Below are 12287 nucleotides of genomic sequence, written 5' to 3' on the forward strand. Positions count from 1 at the left end.
AATGCTCCAAACGTTCTCAGTTACGAAAAGGTCCGGTGACCTTGTTGGCCAGAGCACGGTTTGGCAAGCAGGAAGAAGCAGTAGAATCTCTTGCCAAATGTGAGCGAGCTTTAGGTTTGGTGAAATGTAAGCCCAGGATGATTTGCCGTGAAGGGCAACAACAAGGGGCGTTATCGTCAACGTATCCCTGTGCTGTAGGGTATCACGAATGTCAAGCAAAGTGGTCCTGCTACGAAAAGAAATGGTACTCCAACCCATAACAGCTGGCTGTCGGGCCGTATGGCGAGTGATAGTCACGTCGGTACCCCACTGCTCTCCGGGACGTCTCCAGACCCGCCTTGGGCCTGGAATCTCATCTACTGGAATATAGTAGTCTTTACTGCTGATTCCCGCTTCGAATTAAGCCCGCCGACCAGCGAAGACGTGTCTGGAGGCACCACAGACATCAATGGGGTACCAGCGTGACTGTCGTCCATCATACGGCGCGTCATCCAGGCTTAATGGACGGGGTTGCCATTTCATTTTGTCGGAGAACCCTTTGGTTGTCGACATTCGGATCCTTACTGCACAACGATAACTCTACGTTATTCTACGTCCCGTTTTGTTGCTTTTCATTGCAAGCCAACCTGGGCTTCCATTTCAGCTAGATAATGTCCGGACACACCTATCTAGAGTTTCTAGAGCTTGTCCTCGTGCTTGCAAGGTCGCTGCGCCTCTCACCACCTGAGAACGTTTGGAGCGTTAGGGGCAGGGCCCTCCTACCAACACGGGATTTTGACGATCTAACGCTCCAATTGGACAGAACTTGGCACTATGTCCCTGAGGAATATATCCTAGAACTTTAACAATCAACGCCATGCCGAATAACTGCTTCAATAAGGGTCGCAGGTTGGACCAATGTTTAACTGACACTCTCAATTTGTAAAGCTCTTTCTCTTGAATAAATCATCAACTTTTTTCTGAAACTGTACACCACATCTACCGATGTACGTTCTTTTCGGCTAATTGCTTCGTGATGCGTCGTTTTTTTCTCTCTTATGATGTACATGTCAAACAAATTAATGTTGCGTGTACACGCGAGTTGGTGAAAGCACTCTTGTTAAAGAAGGAACTTTCTTATAACTTGCGGTGTTCGTTGCACATTTCGGTTAGTAATTTTTTTATTTCAGTATAAAACAGCAGTTGCTAACTTTCACAACTTACTTTGAACTCGTCGTTTTAAATTGGTCTCGTAATTTTTTTCATGTGTTAAATCTGAATAATTTTCCTTAACGACCATTTTCTTTCAAAAGGAAGATTGTTTTAATATCAGAAGTAGATTAAAATTTACCAAACGTTGGCAAGATAAGGCGTTAATCTTTCTACAGTTCTGAATTTTTTTCAAGGAGGTGACGGAACAAGGGATATAGTCTTCGTCAATATCAGATGTTTGTTAAGCTACTTCTACTTATTGTTGTAACAAACGGTGAAACGAAATGATCGTATGGCATTGATTGCTGGAAGTCCCCAGCCGGTGATGTTCTGCTGCCAAGTTGCAAGTCTTTTCATTAGACGTCAAATTAGGCGAACTGCGTGTCAGTGATGATGAAATGATGATGAGAACAGCACAACACCCAGTCCCAGAGTGGAGGAAATCTCCGATCTGGCCGGGAATCGAACCCACGCCCAGTGTATTGCGGTCAGACACGCTGATCACTCAGCTGAGGGGGCGGACTGCAACAAATGGTAACTGTTCTTTATATGTTGTAAGCTAGAAGTAGAAAAACCAGCAATCTTAACTTCAGGAACCCGTGTTTCTCCGGTTACAGGTTCTACGCAGTGGAATTCCATCGACTGTACTGCGATTATTCCTGAACATGCTCTTAAGACTCGATTAGCTAATACACTATGTGATCATAAGTATCCGGACACCCCATGGACATTAGGTCCATTGTGCTGCCACGTACTGACAAGTACTCCATATCAGTGACCTCAGTAGTCATTAGACATCGTGAGAGAGCAGAATGGGGTGCTCCGTGACACTCATGGACTGAGAGCGTGGACAAGTAATTGGGTTGGTTGGTTGGTTGGTTTTGGGGAAGGAGGCCAGAAAGCGAGGTTCAAATGGCTCTGAGCACTATGGGACTTAACATCTATGGTCATCAGTCCCCTAGAACTTAGAACTACTTAAACCTAACTAACTTAAGGACAGCACACAACACCCAGCCATCACGAGGCAGAGAAAATCCCTGACTCCGCCGTGAATCGAACCCGGGAACCCGGGCGTGGGGAGCGAGAAAGCTACCGCACGACCACGAGATGCGGGCAGAAAGCGAGGTCATCGGTCTTATCGGATTAGGGAAGGACGGGAAAGGAAGTCGGCCGTGCCCTTAGAAAGGAACCATCCCGCCATTTGCCTGGAGCGATTTAGGGAAATCACGTAAAACCTAAATCTGGATGGCCAGACGCGGGATTGAACCGTCGTCCGCCCGAATGCGAGTCCAGTGTCTAACCACTGCGCCACCTCGCTCGGTAAGTGATTGGTGTCCCTTGTGTCACACGTCTGTACACGAGATTCCCACACTCTTAAACATACCTAGGTCCACTGTTTCCGATATGATAGTGAAGTGGAAACGTGAAGGGACACGTACAGCACAAAATCGTACAAGCTGACCTCGTCTGGTGACTGACAGAGACCGCCTACAGTTGAAGAGGGTCATAATGTGTAAAAGGCAGACATCTATCTAGACCATCACACAGGAACTCCAAACTGCATCAGGTTCCATTGCAAGTACTATGAAAGTTAGGTGGGAGGTGAGAGAACTTGGATTTCATGGTCGGGCAACTGCTCATATGCCACACGTCACGCCGGTAAATGCCTAACGACGCCGCGCTTGGTGTAAGAAGAGTAAACATTGGACAATTTAAAAACGGACAAACGTTGTTTGGAGTGATGAATTACGGTACACAATGTCGCGATCCGATGGCAGGTTGTGGGTATGGCGAATGCCCAGTGAACGTCATCTGTCAGCGTTTGTAGTGCCAGTAAAATTCGGAGGCGGTGATGTTGTGGTGTGGTCGTGTATTTCATGGAAGGGGCTTACACCCCATGTTGTTCCGCGCGGCACTATCACAGCACAGGCCTACTCTGATATTTTAAGCACCTTCTCGCTTCCGATTGTTGAAAGGCAATTCTGGGACGGCGAGTGCATCTTTCAACACGATCTAGCACCTGTTTATAATGCACGGCTTGTGGCAGAGTCGTTACACCACAATAACATCCCTGTAATGAACTGACCTCCACAGAGTCCTGACCTGAGTCCTATAGAACACCTGTGGGATATTTTGGAACGCCGACTACGTACCAGGCCACACCGACCGACAATGATGCCTCTCATCAGCGCAACAATCCGTGAATAATGGGCTGCCATTCCCCAAGAAACCTTTCTGCACATCACTGAACGCATGCCTGCGAGAGTGCAAGCTGGCATCAAGGCTAAGGGTGGGTCAACACCATACTGAATTCCAGCATTATCGATGGAGGGCGCCACGAACTTGTAAGTCATTTTCCGGCAGTTAACCAGACACTTCTGATCGCAAGGTATACATTCACAGTATACGATGCTGATTTATATCCGACCTTAAGGGCTTTGGATGTGATGAGGTGTAATCACGCTACAAATTCCTCGTTTACTAGGGTTCCTACAAGCTGTCCTTCACTTATAATCGGAAGAATGACACACCCAATTAATCAACGACTAACCGTTTCATTTACAAGTGCATGGAAAGGGGGTGTCATTCTTCTGGGTAATATGATATGTCGTAATTCAAGGAGACGAAGTAGCAAATGAAGCGGACGAGGCTGTCTTAATGCGAAACACAATTTTATATCGCGCAGCACCGGCACATGCAGCTACCTCATTGTGGTGACACAGTATCACATATCTGTTGGAGGAGGAGTCTCTCATTTCACCTACCTTTTGGAACCCACGTAAGTTTCACTACTAATGACCACATATTGTTTCAGAATGTAGCCACAATGGAGTGGCCGCCGTGGGCTAGCTGACACGGTAGTGCAGCGTAGCCGTTGAGCCCACAGACCGCTGTCTGTAGTAAATAAACTGATTGAAGTTCTCATACATGGACTTTGAAAGATGTCATGCGACATATGCTCTGAAATGCAGATAAAAAACCAACGAAGAAACAAATGGAAAGAAAGAAAAGGGAATAGCGTCTTTGATTAGTAATCAGAACATACTGGGCCCCGGATAAATCCGCGTTTGTGTTGAAATTCTGAATAAAAATTATCAGCAACGGCGATCGAATACCTCTCGTATAACGAGCCACTCTTGTTCTGCCAACGGCCTTGTAAAAGACGATGAAGGAGCAGACACGATTGTGGCAACGTTCTTGCCGTTGGTGTAATCAACTGCCCTTAAAAGGTGGAAGAATTAGCAGCGATCGAAGGTGTGAGCATGAAGAAGACACTAAGAAGCACCGAATTCAAAACGCCTAATGTGTATTCACATGACATGAGGATGTTATTGAGAAAGTATCATCATCATATCTCCACCGGTAAAAGATTCACTACTAATCCTCCCTTCACCTCTCCTGTGGGGGTCTGCCTTAGTGAAGGCGGTCATGAGAGAAAGAATGAATAACATACGAAAGTATAATATTCTAAGAGTCAGATCTTAAAACGTCGGACGCTTGAATACGGTATGGAAGCCAGAAAACCTTAAAAAATGCAAAGGGTGTGTCTCGTTATAATGTGGGTGAAAGACGTGAAATAGAAACACGACAAGAATGTCTGGTCAGACAAGTGTAGAGTAACATCACCAGCAGCAGAAAGTGGTATAACGGAAATAGGATTCGTCATGAATAAGGAGGCAGAACAGAGCTACTGTGGTCAGCGATAGGTTTATTCTCATCAAACAGGTGACTACAACAATAGTTGAGGCATGCATACCAATATCGCAAGCAGAAGATGAAGAGAAAGAAAAAGTATATAAGGACTTCGAAAATGTAATAAAATATGTAAGCAGAGATCAAAATCTGATATCCATGGGAGAACGGAAGCTATATTTGAGAAGGGAATGGAAGACGGTATGAAGCGATGATGTGGATTCCGCATTAGAAAACAGAGAGGGGATAGATGAATTGAGTTCTGCTTTAAAATTCAGTTAGTAATTGCTGGTCGGGGTAATACCAACAGCAGCAGAAAATGGTATAACCTGAGTAGGATTCGTCACCAATAGGAAAATAGAACTGAAAGTAAGTTAATTCGGAGAGCCCAGTGACAGATTTGTTCTCATCAGAGTCTACAGAAAACCGACACCAACAACAATAGTTCAACGATACGTGCAGACATCACAAGGAGAAGATGAATGGACGAAGAAAATTTAATATGTAATAGTAAATTATCTAAAAACCATGGGCGAATGGACCATAGTACTAAGGGAAGGGAACGAAGAAAACGTGACGCGATAAAATGGTCTTATTTGTAGGAATCAAATACGAAAGGTACTAACTGGATATTGTATAAATCGCAGTAGCAGCGAATAAATTATTTAAAAGTCACGAGTGGACGAGGCTATACTCGAAAATGGCCTTGACATACGGAAAGATTCCAGCCGGCTAATATCATGGTCAGACAAAGATTCCGATTCGGTATTGGATTGTAAAACGTATCCAGGAGCACATACGAACTCCGATCGTAATTTAGTAGTTTAAGAGAATCGTCTGCAGGAACCAAGGTGCGAAGCAGAGGAATAGTGAAGTACAGAGGAGTGATAGATGTGTCTGTAGTTCTCTGAGGCTATAGAAGCTGCGATAATGAATATCACAGTAGGTAGTTTAGTTGAAGAGGAATTGACATCTGTGAAAGGGCAATCACAGAAGTTCTACAGTCAAACATAGCCGTAAGACATGTAACTGTGAAGAAACAGCTAGCAACAGAAGAAATACTTCAGCTGATCAACGAAAGAAGGAAGTATAAAAGTATCGGAGAAACTGAGGCATACAGAAATATGTCACTCAGGGATGAAATAAATTGGAACTGGAGGGAAGCCAAGGCGAAATAATCTTCGGAACAACAGATGCAGCGTAAAGAAAAGTCAAATCAGCTTTCAGTAAAATTAAAAGCAAGATCATCAATATTAAGAGTACCAGGGAAATTCCAGTGTTAAACGCAGAGGAGAAAATGGATAGGTGGAAATAGTACATTAACGGCCTTTATGATTGAGAAGACTTGTCTGCTCACGTGATTGAGGAAGAAATGGTAGTCGATATGGAAGATGTAAGAAATGCAGTATTAGAGTCACAGTTTTATAGACCGTGCAAGACTTGCTGTCAAATAAGGCACAAGAAATAGCTAATAATCCATCGGAATTTCTGAAATCATTGGTAAAAGAAGCAACTAAGTGATTTTTTTGAATGGCGTGTAGAATCTTTGAGTCTAGAGGCAAACCACTAACCTTTCGCAAAAATATCATCCACACAATTCCCACGATAGCAAGGGCAGATAACGGTGAGAAGTTAAGCGCTGGCGGACTGGGTTAGCACTTGGATGGGTGAACATCTGGTCTGCCGAGCGCTGTTGGCGATCGGGGTGAGGCAAACTGAGGAGCTACTAGACTGAGAAGTAGCGGCTCTGGTCTCGTAAACTGACATACGGCCGGGACAACATGCCCCTGCATAACCGCATCCAGTGACGTTTGTGGGCTGAGGATAATACGGCGCCCGGTCGGTACCGTTGGGCCTTCCAAGGCCTCTTCGGACGGAAAGTCTTATGTTAAATGGAGCGAGACGTTCGAAATTTTGAGAAAAGTTGGAGTAAGCGATAGGGAAAGACGGACAACACGCAATATCTTCAAAAACGAGAGGGAACGATAAGAGTAGAAGAACAAGTACGAAGTGCTCGTATTAAAAATGGTGTTTAATAGGGATGTAGCCATTCATCCGCAGTGTCGAGTCTATACATCGAAAAAGCAATGATGAAAATTAAAGAAAATTACACGAGTTGAATTAGAATTCAGAGTGAAAGGATGCTGTTGATAAGATTCGTTAATGACCTTGCTGTCTTCAGTGAATTTAAAGGAGAACTGCGCGACCTGCTGAATGGAATGAACAATCTAATTAATAGAGAAAAGGGATTGTGGCTAAACTGATGAAGGTCGAAAGTAATATGGTGTAGCAGAAACGAGATTAGCGGGAAACTTAACATCAATATTGGTAATCAAAAGGTAGACGAAGTCAGAGAATTCTGCTACCTTGGGAACAAAATGGCACATAGCGGACGATAGAAAGAGGAGTTAAAAACAACCTAGCGCATGCCAAGAGGTCATTATTGGTCAAAATAAATCTAGTAGTGGAAACTACCTTCCTAATAAGAGGAAGAAATTTCTAACATTCTAGGTCTGTATGAAAGTGGATCGTGGACTCTGTGGAATCACGAAAGGAAGAGAATAATGCGTTTGAGATGTGGTGCAGTAGAATGATGTTAAAAGTTTGATTGATTAACGGGAAATAATGTTGTTGTCATAATCGGCAAGGAATGGAACACATGGAGAATACTGACAAGAAGGAGGGACAGGACCATAGAACATATGTTTAACATCAAGGAATCAATTCCATGTTTGTATAGGGAGCCGCAGGTGGCAAAATCAGTACGGAAATATAAAGACTGGGTCGTACACAGCAAATAGTTGAGCTTTTGGGGTGCAGGTCCTATTCTGAGAAGAAAAGAGTGATATATGAGAGGAACTCCGGCAGGCCGCATCAAACCAGTCGGCGACCCAAAAGAATACCACTGTATAGCATCCGTCCCATTACCAGTCCGATACAGGTGTGGTGGTCTTTTCCTTTTCTAACATTATTCTTCGTCAAAAAAACTCACTGCCATTGGCAGAATTGTTCCGCTCCACAACACTGATGGTGATGTCACTTGTGACATCCAGATGAATAGACGGTTGGAAAACATCATTCTGTGGGATAAACAGTGACTCATCCATGAACGAGACATTACTTGTTCGCCGTGGACAACGGTTTCGATGAAACATGAGATGAGCTCGTGTCATGTCGACACCTGATCGTATCTAATTGAAGACACACATTGCGTCAAAATACTCTGATCATAATCTGCTGTCTGTAACTTTGCAGCCAAGGAATTTTCGCCTCCTTAACTTCACACTCGTAAACCAGCCTTTAGCACGATCTTTAAGATGAACCCCATTAGTGTACAGAGACTGGGTGCGTGCAATGCAGCACTTTTCGTTGTTGAAGATGAGGTAGAAGAGGTGAGCATGCAGTTTGGTAGAAAATGGCGACCACAGGTGGCTGTCAACTTCATTACAGGCACACTTATTTTTGTTACGACGCTACTGGCAATGTCCACGCCACAGAACATTATTTAGCTGGACACGTGGGAGCAGTGTGGTTCGGTATCCCCAAATGCATTAAAACTTCAATTGCATGAAAATCTCTAAGGGCTCCATAGGTGCAAAGTAATCCAACACTAGAATCCATCTGAGAGGTCTCTGCACAAACTGGTTAACCTTTTCAGTCCGATAATACTCAGCAGGAAACGCGGTTCGAGAGGTGACTGTGTTGTCTCTTACTAAAGCATGTACTCTGCTGGTTGCACCTCTTTGGTTACTTAAAGCAAGTATTCTACCACAGAGTTGTCACATGGTGTGTATCTTTGCTATACTGCCCCAGGCTGTTTCCATCCTCTTTACTACTCCAAGAATCGTGGGATGATCCTACAGGTGACACTCAACTCCCAATCCATCACTCATTGATTGTGATCACTTTCTGTCACATAAGCGATATTGAATAATGTCATCCGGACGTGTTCGCTGTGCTAGCTACGACTCGAATACTTGACACCAAACATACATAAAAAGGTAATAAGAACGCTGTCTAAATAAATCGATTTAAACTGACGTCTGCAGGCATACTTCGCTTATGTTCTCTCCCAACATCGTTTTACGGACACAGTGAAAGGTGGCTACAATGAGTCACAGCGCCAGAGATTGCGCCAAAGAGTATGATTCCGCCGCCTCCACTGGGCAGTTGTAGTTCAGAGGTTGCCGTGGGCAGTGCTTGTTGAGAGGACGTCGATAGCAGTACTAGTTGAGTGCATGTCGTGTGCAGTTGTTCTGTTGTTGTTTCGTAGTTTTTATAGTTGCTGGGGACTTAATTAATCAATTGTGTTAACGGAAATTTCCTTTCACTCTTTGTTGTTATTCTATGCAGTCAGATTGAGTACTAATACTACTCAGGGCCAACCGGTTACGAGACTTCGTAACCGGACATACAGCTACTAAAATTATTGCATTTTCATTTAAATAATTAAGCTCCCATGCAAGAGTAACGCCATAATTCGGTATTCAATGTGTAGTAAGGTATAGTACAGGGTAAATGACTCATTCGTTTTCAGATATCTGTATGTTACAGAGTATTACATGTTCAAATATGATTTATCCATGAATAGAACCGTATTAACACCTTTTATGTGCCCACCAGATGACGTTACGAGAGTAGTGCCTAAAAATAAGGCGACAAAGGCAGAAAATAATTTTTGTGTGTTGGAATATGTGAGTGCCGATTCAGAAGGAATTATGGAAAAGAACCGCTATGTAAACATAGAACTGTGCGTTGGTATCGACGATTTTGGGCCAATGATTGTTGCTCTGAACAGAAAAGTACCGATCGATGAAATACGCCTGATCCAATTGCGGGGTGAGCGAGGGGAAGTTTCGAACATAGTCCAAAGAAATGTCAACTTGCCGCGCAATCTACGAACTGTGATTACCGAACCAAACTATGTGGAAGATTTTGCGACAGCGGTTGTATTTCAAACTGTACCATCTGCAGTTCACGTAGCAATTAAAACCGAAAGATTATGGATGGCGCATCACTGAGTTGGTGGCAGTGGTGAGCATAATGTGGCTCCGTTCTCTTGGCCCTGTAGGTTTCCTGATCTGACACCTTTCGAATTTTGCCTTTGTTTCATACATTACGGACCGTTTCTGTGTACCCCCACTTACAACAGCAGTGGAACAGCTCAGAGAACGTGTCAACGCCGCTGTGGTGACCATTGACAGGATGTTGCTACGTAAGGTAAGGAACGAACTTGACTAGCGATTGAACGTGTGTCATGTTATTAGAGGGGCGCTTATAGGACGTTTATAGAGTTCAAAATGGACAGATGGCGAGTTTACACTTCTATTCCTGCATCAATCGTATTTGTACATGTAATACTTAGTAATACTGAGAGCTTTTGAAACGAATGAATCATTTATAACAGTGATCTTATGTACACAGCTTTGTAATCGCCATTTAGAAGTACGTTATAAAATAGTTCATAATAAACTACAGAAATTCTCCCAGAGCATCTACACTCCTGGAAATTGAAATAAGAACACCGTGAATTCATTGTCCCAGGAAGGGGAAACTTTATTGACACATTCCTGGGGTCAGATACATCACATGATCACACTGACAGAACCACAGGCACATAGACACAGGCAACAGAGCAGGCACAATGTCGGCACTAGTACAGTGTATATCCACCTTTCACAGCAATGCAGGCTGCTATTTTCCCATGGAGACGATCGTAGAGATGCTGGATGTAGTCCTGTGGAACGGCTTGCCATGCCATTTCCACCTGGCGCCTCAGTTGGACCAGAGTTCGTGCTGGACGTGCAGACCACGTGAGACGACGCTTCATCCAGTCCCAAACATGCTCAATGGGGGACAGATCCGGAGATCTTGCTGGCCAGGGTAGTTGACTTACACCTTCTAGAGCACGTTGGGTGGCACGGGATACATGCGGACGTGCATTGTCCTGTTGGAACAGCAAGTTCCCTTGCCGGTCTAGGAATGGTAGAACGATGGGTTCGATGACGGTTTGGATGTACCGTGCACTATTCAGTGTCCCCTCGACGATCACCAGTGGTGTACGGCCAGTGTAGGAGATCGCTCCCCACACCATGATGCCGGGTGTTGGCCCTGTGTGCCTCGGTCGTATGCAGTCCTGATTGTGGCGCTCACCTGCACGGCGCCAAACACGCATACGACCATCATTGGCACCAAGGCAGAAGCGACTCTCATCGCTGAAGACGACACGTCTCCATTCGTCCCTCCATTCACGCCTGTCGCGACACCACTGGAGGCGGGCTGCACGATGTTGGGGCGTGAGCGGAAGACGGCCTAACGGTGTGCGGGACCGTAGCCCAGCTTCATGGAGACGGTTGCGAATGGTCCTCGCCGATACCCCAGGAGCAACAGTGTCCCTAATTTGCTGGGAAGTGGCGGTGCGGTCCCCTACGGCACTGCGTAGGATCCTACGGTCTTGGCGTGCATCCGTGCGTCGCTGCGGTCCGGTCCCAGGTCGACGGGCACGTGCACCTTCCGCCGACCACTGGCGACAACATCGATGTACTGTGGAGACCTCACGCCCCACGTGTTGAGCAATTCGGCGGTACGTCCACCCGGCCTCCCGCATGCCCACTATACGCCCTCGCTCAAAGTCCGTCAACTGCACATACGGTTCACGTCCACGCTGTCGCGGCATGCTACCAGTGTTAAAGACTGCGATGGAGCTCCGTATGCCACGGCAAACTGGCTGACACTGACGGCGGCGGTGCACAAATGCTGCGCAGCTAGCGCCATTCGACGGCCAACACCGCGGTTCCTGGTGTGTCCGCTGTGCCGTGCGTGTGATCATTGCTTGTACAACCCTCTCGCAGTGTCCGGAGCAAGTATGGTGGGTCTGACACACCGGTGTCAATGTGTTCTTTTTTCCATTTCCAGGAGTGTATAAGGCAAACTTTAATACAAATGGATGAACTCTGTCAGAAGTTTTGCTCACCTGAGGACCGTGGCGAGAGGAAGTGATAACAGGTAGACAGCGCACCGGCGCTCTGTCCGAATATTGTGACTTGCTGCGGGTCGCCGCCAAAGTGCGCGATGTTTCTCTGTACCCAGGTCAACGCCAGCCTCTGGTCCTTGAGGCCCGCGTTACCAGGGGCGACAGCGTCTCCCGTGCTCAGAAAACCTGCAATTAACCATGGCAACCAGGACATAAGAAAGTGACTAACAACAGAAGCAAGCTACCATGGCACACGTGCACTTAATGACAAAAGGAAGTATACTGATCTCATTTATGTTTATTCAGTTTTCATGATGTTTTTGAAAAGCATATGCAGATGTATGATGAAGATATCTTAATTAACCACACAAAAATTACAAAGCAAAACTAATGCGACGCATGCCAAGATAAAATACGACATTTTAAAATG

At 45.3% G+C, this 12287-nt stretch overlaps 1 protein-coding gene across 4 annotated transcripts in view; it reads right to left on the bottom strand.

The window, feature by feature from the left end:
- The window catches only part of LOC126175411 (cholinesterase-like), a 411608-nt gene that overhangs the window by 76792 nt on the left and 322529 nt on the right, over positions 1 to 12287 (bottom strand). For all 4 annotated transcript variants that reach the window (XM_049922209.1, XM_049922208.1, XM_049922206.1 and 1 more), the window contains one exon: positions 11858 to 12043. In XM_049922209.1, the coding sequence (XP_049778166.1) occupies positions 11858 to 12043 (186 nt within the window). The remainder of the gene's footprint in view (positions 1 to 11857; positions 12044 to 12287) is intronic.

The sequence above is a fragment of the Schistocerca cancellata genome, chromosome 3, assembly GCF_023864275.1.
Source record: "Schistocerca cancellata isolate TAMUIC-IGC-003103 chromosome 3, iqSchCanc2.1, whole genome shotgun sequence".
NCBI lineage: Eukaryota > Metazoa > Arthropoda > Insecta > Orthoptera > Acrididae > Schistocerca > Schistocerca cancellata.